Source organism: Centroberyx gerrardi, chromosome 14, assembly GCF_048128805.1.
Source record: "Centroberyx gerrardi isolate f3 chromosome 14, fCenGer3.hap1.cur.20231027, whole genome shotgun sequence".
Classification (NCBI taxonomy): Eukaryota; Metazoa; Chordata; class Actinopteri; order Beryciformes; family Berycidae; genus Centroberyx; species Centroberyx gerrardi.
The window spans coordinates 23,805,561-23,822,987 of record NC_136010.1 but is presented as its reverse complement, the minus strand read 5'-3'; the positions used below and the strand labels follow the sequence as shown (position 1 = coordinate 23,822,987).

The 17,427-nt window shown below is 42.6% G+C and overlaps 2 protein-coding genes across 5 annotated transcripts in view; both read right to left on the bottom strand.

Annotated features, from left to right (window-relative positions):
* Window positions 1–2,488: 2,488 nt before the first annotated feature.
* LOC139933451 (uncharacterized) lies at window positions 2,489–11,124 on the bottom strand. The gene is made up of 6 exons (XM_071927532.2): window positions 10,842–11,124; window positions 9,456–9,628; window positions 8,189–8,407; window positions 5,485–5,645; window positions 5,264–5,396; window positions 2,489–5,124 (listed from the first exon to the last, which is right to left on the bottom strand). Exons 1-6 carry the CDS (start codon window positions 11,116–11,118, stop codon window positions 4,948–4,950), a joined length of 1,140 nt encoding a protein of 379 aa, XP_071783633.2. The 5' UTR covers window positions 11,119–11,124; the 3' UTR covers window positions 2,489–4,947.
* A 1,370-nt stretch (window positions 11,125–12,494) lies between these two features.
* Window positions 12,495–17,427, bottom strand: part of usp19 (ubiquitin specific peptidase 19) — a 29,375-nt gene continuing 24,442 nt past the window's right edge. For 2 of the 4 annotated variants that reach the window (XM_071927536.2, XM_071927537.2), the window contains exon 26: window positions 12,495–13,965. In XM_071927536.2, coding sequence (XP_071783637.1) covers window positions 13,825–13,965 — 141 coding nt within the window. In that variant the 3' untranslated portion in view covers window positions 12,495–13,824. Of the gene's footprint in view, window positions 13,966–14,207; window positions 17,169–17,427 lie in introns of those variants that run through there. The other 2 variants (XM_071927534.2, XM_071927535.2) reach the window with 1 other exon arrangement.

Genomic DNA, 17,427 nt, shown 5'->3' with positions numbered 1-17,427 from the left:
CACTAAACCCTATATGGCAAAGTCTTGCATCTAATATCATTTGTCACCAAAACTTGCCAAACCCGCGTATATACCGCTACATTTCTAGGGATAAGTGAAGCAATGACTGATGACTGACAAGACATCAACTGGTCAATGTGATACATTATTACATGCAGGTCAGCAAACTATATTGCAGAGACGCACACAGCTTATAGGGAACATTGGTCCTGAATGCTCCCCTGATGTGTTTTTTTTAAGATGTGGTTTCCAAACAGATTTCTGGCGATTTTGAGCTCGAGCCTTGCCCACCATTTTATTGATAGAAAAAAACTGCAAGATCCTGAATGTGGACTCATTCAGGCTAAAGGTGTGCCGCGTGTCCATATCGTGCCATACCCGTTTGACGCCCGTGAGTCGTGGGCGTTTTTGCGCGCAACTTGCTGCCTCTCCGCAACGCCCGACCACGGAGCATCTCGTGTGCAACGAGATGCGGTTGCTTTGCGGCGAAGTGCGCACCGGGCATACGCGAATATAAGCAACATTCGCATCAACCTTCGAAATCAAAAGTCTCCCTAACAGGAGCAGGACATGACATGTAGCACGGGCAAGTCGTGCGTATGTAACCTGGTTAAAAAAAAAAAAAAAAAAACACAGTCGCAGCTGTCTGTCGGTAGGCCAGCTGGAAATAGACGCAGGAATAAGGTGGAAAAAGTTTGGTTAAAACAATCATTACCTTCTGGGTGGATGTCAGGCGCAGTCAGCGGTGCGTCGGAGCTCGCCGGAGCGGGTCCGCGTAAATGTTTGGACAGGAGCGCCGCATGTTGAGACTGAGCGGCGGAGGACAGCGGTGGAAATATTGCTCCTGTAGACCTGTGCGGTGACTGATTCCAGCGAAGCCAACAGTTAGCAGCTTTCTCCTTCCATTGGCTCAACATTTCTCCCCCTCCTGTCTCCCCTCCCCTCCCCTCTCTTCTCTTCCCGTCTCCTCCCCTCACTCACCGGGGCGACAGTGCGCAATTGCGCAATCCCATAACAGCACCAACCCGTGCTGCTGGTGTCACTGTGCCAGCTGTCCCTCCGCCAGTCATCACCCCTTTCCCCTCAACATGTACGTGCGACCCTCTCCATTAAAGTTCCTCTTATGCATTATGGACAACTGTGCTATTTTGAAACGCGATGAAGTCATTCGTTTAGAAGGGATTTTCACTACTCATAATATCAGGTAACTCCACTCACCTGCAGGTAGGATGCTGCTGCTAAAGGTGAGCTGATCCAAAAGCTGCACTGCTGCCCTCCTGTGGAGGGAGAGTATCCTCATGCTTTCTCTTGGCTATCGTTTCCCTGACAAAAAACAATATAATATTCCTTTAGGGAATTAATTTAATATCACAAACGTATAAAGCACATTTCATATTGCATTACAAACATGGTTAAAGGAGTTGAGGGTCATGATAAAGAAAGCCAAGAAACAAATAACCAACATCATAAAGAAATAACATTTAAAGAGTGTGTGTGTGTCTCCTGTTCTTGTGATCTTTATGACGACTTTATACATATGTATGAAGAACAAACAACCTCATTCAATATTGTGTGTCATATCCTTATAGTGGTTCAGTGGAACTCAGTAATGAGTTCACTACACCATTATTATAATATTCCTACAGGAATATGCCAAAATGATTTTGTGTATACTTTTTCATGAGGGTTTGGATGGATCAGAGAAAAGTAGACTAGTATAGCCCAGAGCAGAACTAAATAGAGAAGAGCAGAGCGGAACAGAGTAGAACAGTGAGTCGCCTAGAGAGGAGTCGACAAATCTGGAGAAAATTGAATACATTTGGTTTAATGTTCCAGCTGAGCTCCCCAGAAAAGGAACTGTATAACCAGTGTCTTCTGTAGCTCCCACTGGAACCATCACAGCTGTCACTTCCACTCTTATTTCCTTTGTGGCTAAATTGTCACTTGTCCTATCAATTACCAGTAGTCTCTCTGCACCACTGCTATCATCCATCACCATCAACCTTGAAGCACTCCGGCATCGACTTGTAACACTAACTTGCACTAATGGTGTGACCTTTGCCATACCGGAGGTGTCGATTATACACAAATGTTCCACTAGAATACAAGTAGAAATACTCTGATGGAAGTGTGCTCTAGCAAAATTCCCCACTTCAAAGATTCCTGTCAAGTAAAAGTTTTGAAGTACCCAAATTAAATGTAGTTGAGCGTCAAAAATGTTCCTAAAAGTGCATGTTGAGTACACTTTCAGAGGTAGGAAGCCTTGTATCGTGGAGGCTTTTACCTCGTCATTTGGTCTAATCGCCCGCGATTATTTCCACTTGAAGTAACTCCAAGTAGCTGTAGGTTTGCTCATAAATGCAGCAGAGTAAAATGTAAGGACATTTGCTTTGAAATGTCAGGAAGTAAATGTATTAAGGTCCTTTTAATGTGCCTCAAAAAGACCAAAGCACAGTACTGGAGTAGATATACTTGGTTACTTTCCTCCCTTGCTGTTGAGACCTCTAATTAACACCCAGTGGACCTGGCCCAAGGACACACATGAACAAATCACACCGCAAGCATCTAGCGATCAATAGCACATCCATGATCTGCACACAAATTGTATCTGAAAAGCATTAATACAGTCGTCTGTTGGCTCCTTATCCGCGTTCCTCCATTGATCACATACTGACCCGCTTCATGGTGTCATGGCAGCCTAAAGGCACAATCGATTCACCGTCACCTATCTCTGTGAGTAATACGTTAAAATAGAAATGTAGCCTGTTAACTTGCAGCATACTATTCAAAGTGCTCCTTTTCTTAGTAGAGCTATTAGGAATAGCATCCTTCAGGTTATCATTATGCAAAACACCATGAAATGAGACATTTTTAAAAAACCTTATTAAGGTTTATTGAACGCCAAGAGCCTTGTTCACAACTTTCATCAGCATCGGGGGAAAAAACATAAACATGAGAAATCAAAGTTTGTTGATATTCAAACATTCAAGTGTCCAGATGTGATGTGATGTGTGTTCAAAGGCATGGTAACAAAAGAATGCATGATGTTACATGTGATGCGAGTCTGACTTCCATGTGCAACGAAGTTAATGGTATCATCACCAACAAAGCTTTATATCGCAGCTTTCTCTTTGCATTTTCATTAGCAGTGTAATCACATACACTTTATCTTGTTCGAGGGAGTCAAAAGCATCTCCCTACATCACAAAAAAGACTCAAGCACACTCATATTGCTTCACTTTACTTAAAGTACTGTAGAAAGACTACCTGTGTTTGAGGGTTTTTTCTTCAGATTTATGCCTCTCTCTTTGCATTCAGTGGTGTCTGTTTAAAAATGACCTGAGGAAAATATAGTAATTAAAAATCCACTCCCTTCAAGCTTCCAAATAAATAAATGCTAAAACCCTCAAACAAGAATTAAGATGACACCCGCACATATTGAACATTATTAAATGCTTCAGACAAGAGTGCTTTCAAAAAGTAAGATCGATAGTTAACAATACAAGGTAACCATCAGTGCAAACAAACCCCAAAACCATATTCAACCAAATTATGTCTCTGTGCATTCTGGGTATTGCTTTGTGTAATCAAATTACTCTGACAACCAGTAACACTTTGTAAGTGCATAATGACGTATGCATCATACACACATTATGTACACATCAGAAAATGATGAATGTATTGTATTATGAATCTGCTGTGAGAGTCATCTAAGAATGTGTTCAACAGCCAGAGTTTGAGCACAATGTGAATCATTGCATGTCAATTTCTGATTGTAACGCACTCATAATGTGCTGTATGTTATGTAAAGTATTACCCTTAAGTGAAGCTAGTCAGCCGGACTCAGTAGTCAGGTGCTTCTTTGAGAGTTAAACACTCCATCTTCTTGGAATATTCAAGTATTAGCTGTCCATTCTGAACGGATGTAAACAATGCAGTCGATGACCAAGTTAAAATAAGGTTTCTTAACAATCTAAAAGAAAAGCAGCAGCACAGAAATAATACATGTAAGTGGCTTTTCACACACCCTGAGAATAATGGTATGCAAGGAACTAAAGCAAAACGCAGTGCTTTCCACTCTCTAGGCGCAGATGTAACACTTTGAAGGATTTTGACCATATCTGACCCCCGATTATGCTGTCCGACACAAATTTAGGAAAATTAGGCCGATTCTCCCGCGGCACGATTTGTCACAGACCCTTTGCTGCAATCAAAGTGTCTGGCCTGGCCGCTTTGGTGCTTAATTAAGTCGAAAACCCCTCTCAAGGGGGTTCGCCTTGGGACAGCAGACACTAAAATCTAATTCTGCCATGCCATGGCACTACAGTACAAGTGGCTACTTTACATTTTTCTCCCTCTCAGCAGACCATTGAGGTAGTCCCATCCTCTACTGGGAAGGACAATAAACACACAGAGTCCAGGCTAAATATTTGTCCTGACTTCTCTCTAGGACTGCAGCTCCCCTATTTGACTGGGAGCGCTCTTTGTATAAGCTGGCTTCAATCCCCTCTGCAGGCAGGACAGTCCACTTACTGCTGTCCTGGAGTAGATATGGTATATATTGGATTCAACTTTTTAATATGAATTGAAAACTCACATGTAAGTCTCTTTACATTGCACTGTTTCTACATGACTTCTACCTTGCTGCCCTTTTCTAAATCTTACTCAAGTGCATGAAGTTTCTCCTAGTGGAGATTCTCTAGAATATTTGCTCTTCGATGATAGCTGCACAATGATCTCTCTCCATCTACACACTTGACCATGAAACCTTCCTCCACGGGGGCTTTCACACCCTTATTTAAAAATGGCTACTCAGATAGCCCTACCTACAGCGCTAGATGCATCTTCTATCTGCATTGGGAGTGTAACGTCAGGGGTTAACGGGACCCTATGTCGGAGGTTTGTCGGACAGACAGACAGAGAGAGGGAGGGAGGTAGAACTGCGCTCTAGCCCGCCCCCTGCTGGAGATTCCTCTCGTAGTTTTCCTGGCAGATGCGGACGCGCTGGGTGAAGTAGCACGGGTCGGAGATGGCCCGCAGGAGGTCGTTCTGGACCAGGCTGATGTCGTAGAGCTCGGAGGTGCAGGCTGTACGCGTCTCAGTGCCGTCCGGGTCCATGAAGACCTGGGAAACACAAAAAAAAAAAAAAAGAGGAGGAACCGGAGAGGAGAGAGGGGATTAGTCATGACGCTTGGCTTTCTGGGGTTCTGGGGTCCATTTCATGCATTTTGTTTAAGCATGTGCAAAATAAATATAAACATACCATGGGATGCACGATGGTGTCGTCGTCGTTCTGTCTGATGTTGTCGTCTATGAAGATGTGCTGGACCTGCTGGTCAAAGGGGTCGACCCACAGTGGCTTCCCCCCCAGGATGGAGTAGGTGTTACTGGCCCACCTGGACAGAGAGACAGGGATGTAGATGATGGAGAGACAACTGTAGGCCAGCGAGCGGAGGGCAGCAGAGCCTGAGGAGCATTACGCACCAGTCGAAGTGGTCCTGGAAGCCCCCCAGGCCGTGCACCGAGCTGAGGTACCGGTACAGGGCTCTCTCTCCGTCGCGCGTCGACACCCGGTCCTCGGCCCGGCTCAGGACCACCGCCCTCTTACTGCAGCGGATCTTGCCCGGAGTCACGTCCACGCTTAACTGAGCAAAGAGCGGGAGGAGGGGAAGTGTTAGAGAGAGAGGGAGTGCAGCTCTGAATTCTGCTATCAGCGCAGAACAAAGAGGAACTTCTGTGAAATGACTTCGCTATTAAAACCAGGCTTCCAGCAGTTCTGATCTGAAATTAATTTGCGTGAGATCGTTAAATTTCCTCGACAATACAACTGGCAGGAACATAAAACATAAAAAAGGCATGTACCATCTTCACGAAAAAAAAAAAACATTCCGCTCTGTACATTTATGATCAATAGTGAGCAGTCCTTTAAGATAATGAGCCAAAAACTCTTAAAACTGCATAAAAATGATAAATGACTCTTGACGCATGATATAGCAAAGTTAAAAAAAGAAAACCTCCTGCACACTTTCTTAGAATTCAATTTAATGCACAATTTAAGAACAAGAGGAGCTGGCGTCTGTTCCTCTCCAATTAAATCCTCTATTATTTTCGGCTAATACAATGTTCAAGAGGCTTTTTGTGCAGTTTCCCCCCCACCTAAAGGAATAGCGCCAAGTTTTTGGGAGATTGGCCCATATGAGAACATAGACACCAAAATCATCCACGTGTCCCCAGTAGATCTTTGACTCTTTTACATACACTGAGTGATAATAGGCGACTATCCTTTAGTAATAAAAAGTTAATGGTTTTTTTAATATATGCCCTGCAGATTCATGAATTGAAAAAATGAAATTTAATTAACTCAGTATGGCTGATGCAGCCAGGTTTATTTTTGGAACTATTTCAGGTGAGCAACCACATGTTCATCCGCTGTGCAGTGATTTTTAGCTGTAGTCTAAAAATAAAGAAAAAAAAACACCACATTCACTTCCATGGAAACAGGGAAAGTAGTGCCAGGTAGTTCAAAACAGGATGTTATTTTTATATCACATTATTTAAGATTACTCACCTTTTAGTTTTAGAGCCGATACAAGTTCTTATTTTTTCACTTTTGAGATAAAGCTAGTCGCCTACTACCACTCACCATAGTGTTTGCTAAAGAGTTAGCATAGAGCACCAGAAGAATCAAAGATCTACTGGGAACACATGGATGAGTCTGATGTTCTTATCACTTAAAAGGGCAAGTTGACCAACGGGCCGATCTCCCACTAACTTGGTGTACTCCTTTAATCGGGCATATTTGCCTCATTGCACCCATCTCCCAGACATGACAGCGGAGTGTGTGGAAGCAGAGAGGAGCCCGTCGAGGCGGGGAAACAACGCGAGTGCGAGTTCCAAACCTGCACAATCACATTATGCCTCGCCATTGATTTCCCCCCCTGCCCTTCCTGTCTAAACCCGGAGATAAATAGCATCTGACAGCCGACTGTTTGAATAAGACGTCTGCTGCGCTCTCCTCAGGGCGGCTAGCCGTGCCTGGCAGGCTCACTTTCTGATATCTGCTGCACCTCTCCTCCCTCCATCCCTCCATCCCTCCACCTGAACCCCCCTCTCCCCTCAAGAAATCAATGTGTTCCACTCCAGTACGCTAACAGGTACAAAACACTCTAGGGGGGAGGTGAGGGAGAGTGCTTTTGCATGCATTTGTGTGTGTGTGTGTGTGTGTGTGCAGGGTGGATGTTGGCATACAGCCTCATGCTGCCCAGAGGAAAATTTTTCCACTCAACCCTAATGAATGCCCTACACACACACACACACACACACACACACATGCACGCATACTTTATCGGAGTCGTCTAAACACAAACCCACACACACACAAATAAAAGACAGAGAGTTGAGCTGAAAACTGAACACAGCGGCCCATTATTGTCTGTTAAATTGATAAATGCTGATCAGAAAGATATTAATTTAAAGGAAAAATCCACCCTAAAACACTTCAATACCTTCAAACCTTCACAGTATCACACTTTGTGCGAACCATTTTTACATGCGATCCACAGGCTAGATTCAAAGTCATCTGTGCTGCCTTGACCCATTATAGCCGCATTACACCTATTGTATTCAGGCTGAAAGGTGGGCATATTCTATCTGATCTCATGGCTTATTATTGAATGAATGAATGTGATCCTACTAGGGCTGGGCAATATATCAATATTATATCGATATCGTGATATGAGACTAGATATCGCCTTAGATTTTGGATATCGTAATATCGTGATATGGCATAAGTGTTGTCTTTTCCTGGTTTTAAAGGCTGCATTACAGTAAAGTGATGTAATTTTCTGAACTTACCAGACTGTTCTAGCTGTTCTATTATTTGCCTTTACCCACTTAGTCATTATATCCACATTACTGATGATTATTTATCAAAAATCTCATTGTGTAAATATTTTGTGAAAGCACCAATAGTCATCCCTACAATATTGTCGCAATCTCGATATCGAGGTATTTGGCCAAAAATATTGTGATATTTGATTTTGTCCATATTGCCCAGCCCTACTTACAACTGAACATTTAGCTCACTTAGTAGAAAATACCGAGATATATATCGTGTATCGCCATTCAGCCTAAAAATACCGAGATATGATTTTTGGTCCATATCGCCCAGCCCTAGATCCTACTGTACCTTTAGAGCGGGCAGATCAGGGAACAGCGGATGAGCCCCTTGGTTCAATGCCCTGGACACAGCACTCAGCACACGAGGCAGGTCGGTGCCAAAGGTGCGAAACAGGATGGCGAACTCCCGCCCTTCCTCCACCAAGTCCCTCAGCAGCTGGAAGAAGGAGGGGAGGATCCAGTGGTACAGCCGTCCATCCTCTCCCTTCACGGCCAGCTCCTTGTCTCCCTGCAGGAACACAGAAGTCGGGGAACGGTCACTAACACATAACTGCATCAAACAGTCAAACCGATCGGCGGGAAGTGTAACAGACTGGAGTCAAATCTAATCTGGGAAAATCAGCCGTTCTAGCAGTGTAGTAGCACAAAGAAATTCGCCATTGTAAAAGGGAGGCATGGTGGACAAAGTGTGAAAATCACCTCAGAAAGGGAAACCGCCCATCTGGTTGAAGGAGATAACAGGATTAATCAGGTTTTAGGCTTTGCCTTTACTCATAGCTACCCACTTTCTTATTTCCAGATTGTACCTCAATTTCGAGTTTAAGTTTAGCAGGACTTACAATCCTTTTTAATATTAATTGTAATTCTCTACACTGGCCAAAAAAAGCCAAAAAAACATGTACAGACATTACATAAAGTTTGCGAATGGGGAGGTTTACACAGGCTACTTTATGGCCATAGCCACTACCAACCACCACAGAGTGTCCTTGTGACTGGCAGCCTGAGAATAACTAATGGGTGTCTAACATGAACGATCGATAAAACTAAACATGCACAAAAAATAAACAAGTAACAATAAAGATGCAGTCCTCAGGTTGCTTTAGTATAGGGAATTGGTGCAAATGGGAAATCTCCTTTATTTTCAAACACCTATATATGGACAGAGCTACTTTGCCAGTGTACTGTACAGGAATTTAATATCTTTGGTTCCAGTGTAGATTTGATTCGCAAGCATTTTCTAACCCCTAAAGCCGGCGAGGGGTTTGTTCTACACGGCTTAACAGCCCCTGACAGCTGTAAAGGCTGCAGCATATTCCATGTGGCATTTCTATCTATTCTCCCTTCAAAGAGAGAGAAATATAACTGCTTAGGCTGCAATCTAGGCCTCAACGCTACATGTATAACAAGTAGCGATGACAGAAAGAAGTGATCACTCGGTACCAGTTTGCCTGTCAAGTCAGAGTAGAACTTGTGCAGACTTCTAAGATCAGAAGTTTATTCTGAGAGCAGTATTTTCCATGACACATTTTTTCTATTCTCTCTTAGAGGATCCTTGCCTTGAGGCCCTCGGGCCAGCGGAGCAGGTCCAGATGCTCGTCCAGAATCCCCCGGAAACGCCGTCCGGCAGCGGAGGTGAAGCCCGCTACCCGTCCGAACTGGGAGTAGTAGCTGATAGCGCCCTCGCAGGGTGGGAGCAGAGAGGGAGAGTCGCTCAGCCACTCCCACTTTCCTGCAGAGGAGTGAAGAGAACAAGGTTTCACCAAATGCTTTTGAATGTAAACTATTGGTTTCCAGTGGGTCTCCACAACACAACACAAGCTATTACAGTACACTGTCATGAGCCTGGTTCCTAAGGATGTCCTAAATTTCTTACTGGAGTTCCTATCTGTTCACTGCAACTAATGAGGACCAAACTGCACTCTCTGAACAATATGGACACACAACTTGGCTTATTTAAGTTAGTGATATACAGGGCATGCCTGGTGAAGTCCTTACACTTCAAACATATTCTGTTGCCAAGAAACCTTTGAATACATTTTTGACACTCTCACTTTGTTGTCTGCTGCCTAACGATAATCTACCTTGTGTAGTATGATACACTTTTATAGAGATGTGATTGAAAGTGTTGTCATCTTTTCAATAACTGTCATTTAATTACAGCACCTATGTTGACACAGTCAAGTGTTGAACTCCATGGGTATGTGCTCTACAAACAACTAGCACTTATTTTTATTTAACTGATTTTACATATTCATGATTGGTTTTATTTTGACTCTTGACTAATTTTTGCTCTTATACTGGGTTTCCTAACAGGCCTTGTGTCACTGATTGATGTTGCAGTCACTGGTTGTGTACCTGATGTCCTGGATGGTGTCGCTCCCCGACACATTCCGTTCTTTCTTTAGTGGAGAATATGTGGTCCCAAACTCCATTTAAAATTCTGTCAATTTAATGTGGTCTTGCTTATTGGCAAATGTACACACCATAAAGCTTGACTTAAGACCTTTCACAAATTGTTAGGATGTTCTGCTGCATTCGGCATATAAGTGATTCACAAAGATGCACTTAATTTCAACGAAATCTACATTTTGTGGTTTGGCTCTCACTGCTCGCTACCGCCCACGGTGAGTTTTGTAGAGGGAATTACAGGGAATAACCAATTATAAAAGTTGATTATTTTGTTTCAAAAAAGAGCTAATTAGTGTATTGAAAACATGCCGAATTGAAGAGTGGATCCTAAGAATGTGGGCAAAGGTATGTCTATACCAATAATCCAGGCAACATTAAACTGCCAGATTTTTTAAAGGAGTTTGGCGTACAATTCTCTCAATACGATAGGAATCTATCAGGGCTTTTGTCTAGCCTGAGCACACTGAGGCAAACTCCTAGCAACCCTTGCTGATATGGCAAGAAACTAGCGAAAATGTGAATCTGCAGTTTACCGTGTTTGCTCATCTGTCCCCAGGTCACGGTGGTGAGAAAGTAGTCCAGAGCAGCGACAGTCCCCTGGCCCGTCACGGCGTCTGACACCAGTATGGTGTTGTTGAGGTCAATGTGAAGAATTAACTTTTTCCTCTGGTTGTTATTTGAGGACAGCAGCCCCGTGGGGACCGTCACCGTGGGGTCACCTGCCCTACAAACAGACTCGAGGACATTTCCACTGTCTGTCCCGAGACTTTCTTCGTCGTGAAGGCTGCTGTTCTCACCGGAGTCCGCCATGGTGGAGATACTACGGAAGATATAGAGGTATGAGAGTGAGCTACCTAAAAATTGCGAGCCAACCGGCTTTTCTCAGCTGTTTGACTCATGATTATTTACTTCCTCATTCTCCGCGCGTACTCTTCTTCTTCAGTGAGACAGTAGTTGCACACTGCCAGGCGGCGGAAACGAGCGCCATCTGCCGGCGCTGTACAACGCTGGAGGACCTTCCTTTTGCTTTTCAGTAATACATTATGTGATGAATTTATAGTTTTACAGTTATAAATAAGCGGCTTTAACCTTAGGATGCAAAAACAAGGTCAAACTGTTCATGTTCGGCGGTTGTTTTGCTATATTGTATCAAGAAAAATGTGTTTGATATTTCATGTATTCCTCAAAATTGTCTGTTACCTTTTACCCATATAAATGTTATATTTATCTTGTGTACACTTTCTAAAAATTGTATTGTATTAGTAGCCTAGCCCAAGTTTCTATGGCTATTTGCATATTATGTTCATAGTATGTGTGAGTTGAGTATGTCTGTGCAAAGATTCATGTGTTTTGGACATGGCATTTCTGAGACAGTGGAATCTGGATTTAGTTTTTTCATTGACTGCCATTGCTTCTGAATACACTGATTCCTATGGGAAACATTTATACTGCTTAAACTAAGCTGTGTGTACTCATAACACTGAGTGTTGCCATAGGCTTTTTTGTTAAAAGACTGCAACAGTTCAAATAATCTTTCTACTAAGGCATAATTATCTTAAGCATATTTATCTTAAGCATAACTGGACCATGGCTTTTCTGGACTTTATTCATGAAATACACAAACATTGCAACCTTTTGCCCTACATTCAGAATTTTGTGTGTGTTCAGTGTGCATGCTGTGTAAACAAGAAAGGGCCTGAATAGTTTGTTTCTAAGGGTTAAATAAGGCCAGCTGAAGTGACAAACATAATTACAGCGATATAACTGCAAGCGGCCATTAGTCAAATGATTTGATATTTTGACAGTGAGAATATAAGCTTGATTCATCATTTTAGAAAAGCTCTACATCTCAAAAATATAACATTTCATTTATAGTTGTGCAACTGCAGGTGAAATGGAGCTTGACATATTGCCATTTGAAAAATTTGCCAATTTTTGGCTGTAAGGTAAAGTTATAGAGTGTAACCAAATGTGTTCTGAGACACTTTTAGGTCTTTGCAAACATTTAGATGAAATATGGTTGTCTGTCATCCACTCTAGGCAGTTTGTACTTCCATAACCGATATGGGAAGAATGAAAAGTATCCAAAAACATCACAGCCAGGAATCTCTTTCTCAAGCCGATATAAACTGGTCTATCAAGTCCATTATAATATCAGTCTACAAAACACCCATTGCTGTCAGCACTTCTCAAAAAGGGTTTTATTTATATTAACCATTTATATTGTATTCACAGCAGCATTCTTAATGAACCCCACTTTATATACGCAGTCCAATACAAAGGAAGGGCTGGGAGGGGTGAACAAGACAATCCACTCAAAACAGAAATAAAGAAATGCAGCCGAGTTGGAAGGGGGGTGGGGGTGGGGGTGTCAATATTTGACACTCAGAGGAGGGGCGGAGGGGCTACTGTGTGTATGAACATGCAGTCATGCACATTTCAGTATATACTGAAGCCTCTGACAATCGCATCCACAGGATTGAATAACTAAACGAGTACAAAAAAATAGAGAGTAAACTAAATCAAGAGAAGCCAAATTAGGTTGGTTTATGAAGCAGACAAAAGACAGAAAAAGCATTTGCCCTCTGTATCAAAAAAACACAAAACAAACAAAAACAAAAAAAACACCAGCACCAAACCAAGATCAGACCAGCACCCATCACACATTTTTTTTGTACATCAGTTGCTACAATTTCAATCCAAGTTACAGAATACTCTGTCACAAACACATCAGACCAGGCAATACCTCGATGAGTTAAAAAGAAAAAAAAAAAGGATTTACACACATAGGAACAATCTTCACTCATACTCCCCAAATTTGCTCAATTCGTCATATTTTCCCTAATAATCAACAGTAGCTTGTTCAATAATGTGAACATTAGCGAGGGATAAATAGGTCTGGTCAAGGTTAGCTGTGAGTTTTAGCTTGAAACCAGATCAAAAGGTGCACTGGTGCGTGGCGGCCTGCAGGCGCACCACACTCAACTCAATTGGGTGGTTGAGAATGAGACCCGATTAGCATCAGCTTACAGTGAGCTGCGACTAGGCCAACTCTGGGACTATAGGAGTGTGTCAGCTTCTATGTGTGTATGTGCGTGTCACTATATGCGTTGCATGAATATTACTACATATACAGCTTGTAAGTCTTCGTCAATGGGCCAGTATACGTATATAAATATCAATAAATGTGAGTTTATCATGACGGGTCTGGTTAGTATTGTATCCGTTATGTGTCTGTGCATTTGAAGGTCTTTCACAAGTGAGTTCAGCCCGTTCCCCACGGACCACCTCCAGATCTTCTAGCATTGCACCATTGTTTTGACACCCTGTAGATGCCGATGTAATTAGTAAGCACTGATGTGTCTTTAGCTGAGGAGTAGCTTCAGGCTACTAAACAATCCTCCGTGTGGAGCTGCTGGTTGGCAGGCGTCCACCTGGAACCACACAGAATCCAACAGGAACCTCCCTGGATGTTCAGCTCTCTTCTGCGTTTCCATCCATCCATCCTGGTAGTGACTAGTCCACCTCCTCCATGTTGCTGTAGGATGGAGCGGCACAGTCCCCAGAGTGGGCGTAGAGGTCAGAGGGCACCTCTGGGGTCAGCGTAGGGGGTCCTTCAGGATCCAGGTCTGTCCCAAATAGTGCCTGGCTAGAGGCCTGTAAAATAAATCAGTGTCACAGTAAATCATGCTAGTTCAGTTATGGAGTATTGTTTCCCCTGTAACCCTGTTTGGAGATTACACCTGTTTGGAGAAAACAGTAAAGATTTGTAGCCGCAGAAGCTCCTGTCTTCTGACTGGCCTCAAAAATAAATGTGGTAAACATTCATCAGTTTTCTCCATGTCATCTATTTACGCTTCTGGAGTTAAATGACTGAAATAATATTCATAAAGACAATAAAGGTTGGATGTTTTATTTCCAAAAAGCAGTACAATGCTTTTTATATTAGAAAGCAGCATTTGGATGGAGGTACCTAGAGAAGTTATTGCAAGGAAATGAAATGTTATAATTTTCTTTCAAGTAGCACCTGCAACTATTTCATCGACACATCACTCTAGATTACATATGAGAGAGATTACCATTATATTACAGCTATCTTCAATTACTTTCATACATAAAATACATGTCATGATTATTCTTTCCAATCAACTGCATACTTCCATGACTAGCATCTTATAGCTGACTACACACATACATATACAATCTTATCCATTAGCAGTCAGGTCCAGTCAATTAAAGGGAAAACCCAACAGTACTCAGATAGTTAAAGACAGTGTAGCTTGTCAGTTCTTGAAAACCCCCTGAACTGACAGGTGAAGTCCACTGTCCCCACCCACTCCTGCTATTTAAAACAGGGCACCTGGGGATTTCACATTTTCTGCATTTTACATTTCACCGATGTTCAGCACAAGACATATAAAGCATTTAAAAACTAGGTGAGCTTCAGGATTGCATATATTGGACTCAAGTATACACAGCTTAACTGTGCGCTGAGCTATGCCAAGCATTTAAAGCAAACATGGGTAACCCTACCCTGCCTTGACGCCAGAAAGCACTGGGATTTCCCTGAGACCGATTTTAACTCACAATCACAACACCAGAGCAAACACATTCTCTGTGGGCAGTTCTGAGTCTCAAAAGGTTGCACCATGTTGCACAACAGTGTATAAGATATAAAGGTGTATATTGCACATTTTTGCCATTGTACTAGTCTTTAAAGCAGCAAACAATGCTGATGTATTATGCACATTATCTGACGCATATCCCAACACTGTAAACAGTCTTAAGCATAAATTAATTTGGTCATTTAGAGTTATTGAGTTTGAATTTCTCCTCCAAGACATGTCATCAAGAGGACTTATTCAGCGCTGTGTTAAATACAACTCAGTGACATGACAATGGGGAAAAACATAGTACAGCCTAGAGCATCATGCAGGGATACCGTTGGGTGTTTTATGTAATTAATACAGTATGCAGGTCTCTTGGATTTCAAAGTCAAAACAAATAATTACAAGTATCTCATGAAGACAGTATCAAAAATCTTTCAGAGAATTACACTGAATCCTGGGACAAATGAAGTATGTGTTATGGCCGAATTGCCCAAACTGCCCACAGATGTATAATCGATATCTCTGGAGCTTTTCATACAGTTCATTGCATCACATTGAAACACACTTCATTACATTCAGAGGTGGACGGCATTTCCTTTGATAATAACCACAAAGTTCTGGCTTAACCCAGGCAGGATTACACTGCATCGTCAGTACATTGTTCATCTCATTTTGCAGGTTTTTAAAAAGACACAAAGCAACTCATCAGGTTTGACTTCCTACAACAGTTCATACCGACGGTTTAAAATCCTCAACTGGCTATGGCTTGAAAATATTAAATAGAAAGCATCTATACAGGACTATAATAGACACATTTAAATAAACCAACAAAATTATAGACAAAAAAAAAACATTAGATGTGTAGAACAGCAAACAGGTAAGTGGATAACAGCACATCTGCTGAAAGAGGCAAAATAGCAAACATTCTGGTGTTGGAAAGAAATTCCTATTTTTAGGCCCATAATCAATATGTGCTCTTTTAAAGGACTTAAAAGCAACACAGCTCAAATTGGTCACACAAGGAATGGAGGGTTATCTGTATTTCATGATATAGCCTAGAACACAAGATTATTTGTATAGTAATAGCCGTTGTCGAACTGCCCCCTCCACCCACCCACCTACACACACACACACACACACACGCATCCTTTATCTATCGTGCATTAGTTCTGCTGGAATTTCCAAACAAATCCTCTTTAGAGTGTGGTGCAACAGCGCAGCAGCAGTGTAGCAACCATGCCAACAGGGAGCCTTCGACAATGGCTTCATCTGGAGATCTAGAGTTTCTTTTCATAAGCCTTTTCATTTTGTTATCCAATTCAGTTACTTCTTGGACTATAAGCACTTGACATTGTTACACTGTATAGTTACTGAAGCCTGGAGCCTACCACCTGGATTAAAAAATTATTGTGCGGGTGATTAAGGCTGGTAGAGCTGATCATCTGTGTACCATTGTCAAGAAGGCTGCACTAAAAAAGCAAGCTTGTTGAAAAGCACACATAGCTGAGACAAGCACTTATGACTTACATCAGACATAAGAGTCAATACAATGCATAGAGGCAATGCAGTGAATAGCCTACAATACATATCATGTGTGGCTCACAAGTTCTTCTACAGTAGTGTACAATAGGATTCAGGATTACAAGACAGTTTTCATTCATGTGTGAAATAGTGCCACAAGAATTTCAAAGTGCTGAGTCATTGAAATCATAGACACTTGTAGTGATTTAGTATTGTTTAGAATGGGACTCCATTCGGCTAGCTGAAGGCCGATGACTTTGACCTGGTTCTTGCTCAAGAGCGGTGACAAGAGTATCAGCACGACTGTGTTGCCTTAAGTATTAAAACCGTTAACTGGCCCTGTCTCCAGTTCATATCTGAGCTCGCCCTGTATGGCTGACCTGGCATTATATATATGAATTTTGTCCCGGCATAAGTAAGTTACCAACGAGCCACTTGTCAGCCCCAGTTGGCTTTGTAAAGCAAAGGGTAGACCAAATTGAGGAACAGAGCAAACACGGCCGCCAGGGTCCCTAGAACGAAATATCGCACGCAGTCATCGTCTGAATAATCCGACATCCTCTGCCTGCGGTGCCGTCGCACCGCCCCCTCGGTTCCGTCTTCGTCTTCCTCGTCTCTCCTCGTCAGCCTCGGCGCTTGTCGTCGCCGCAGCCCAGTGAGGAACAGGCCGCGGGGGCCTTCGTCAAGCCCCTCTTCATCTTCCTCCAGTTCCTGCCATATTAGAGAGGCCTGCGATTGGCGGAAACCTGTGTCAGCTTCTGGGAAAAGGCGTGGTCTAACAAACACTACGATTTCAACAAGAGACTTTCAGCCAATCTTCCCCCCAGTTTCACATCAATCACTACTATGGGCTTGGTTTTGGAGCCACGATTTGCCTTCATGCTGCCCTTTCCCATTTCACACTAACTTCTAACACAGCGTTTACACCTGGTCAGAGACAATATCAAAGCAGACAATTTCATGGTACATTACAGTCAGAGATGTAGTG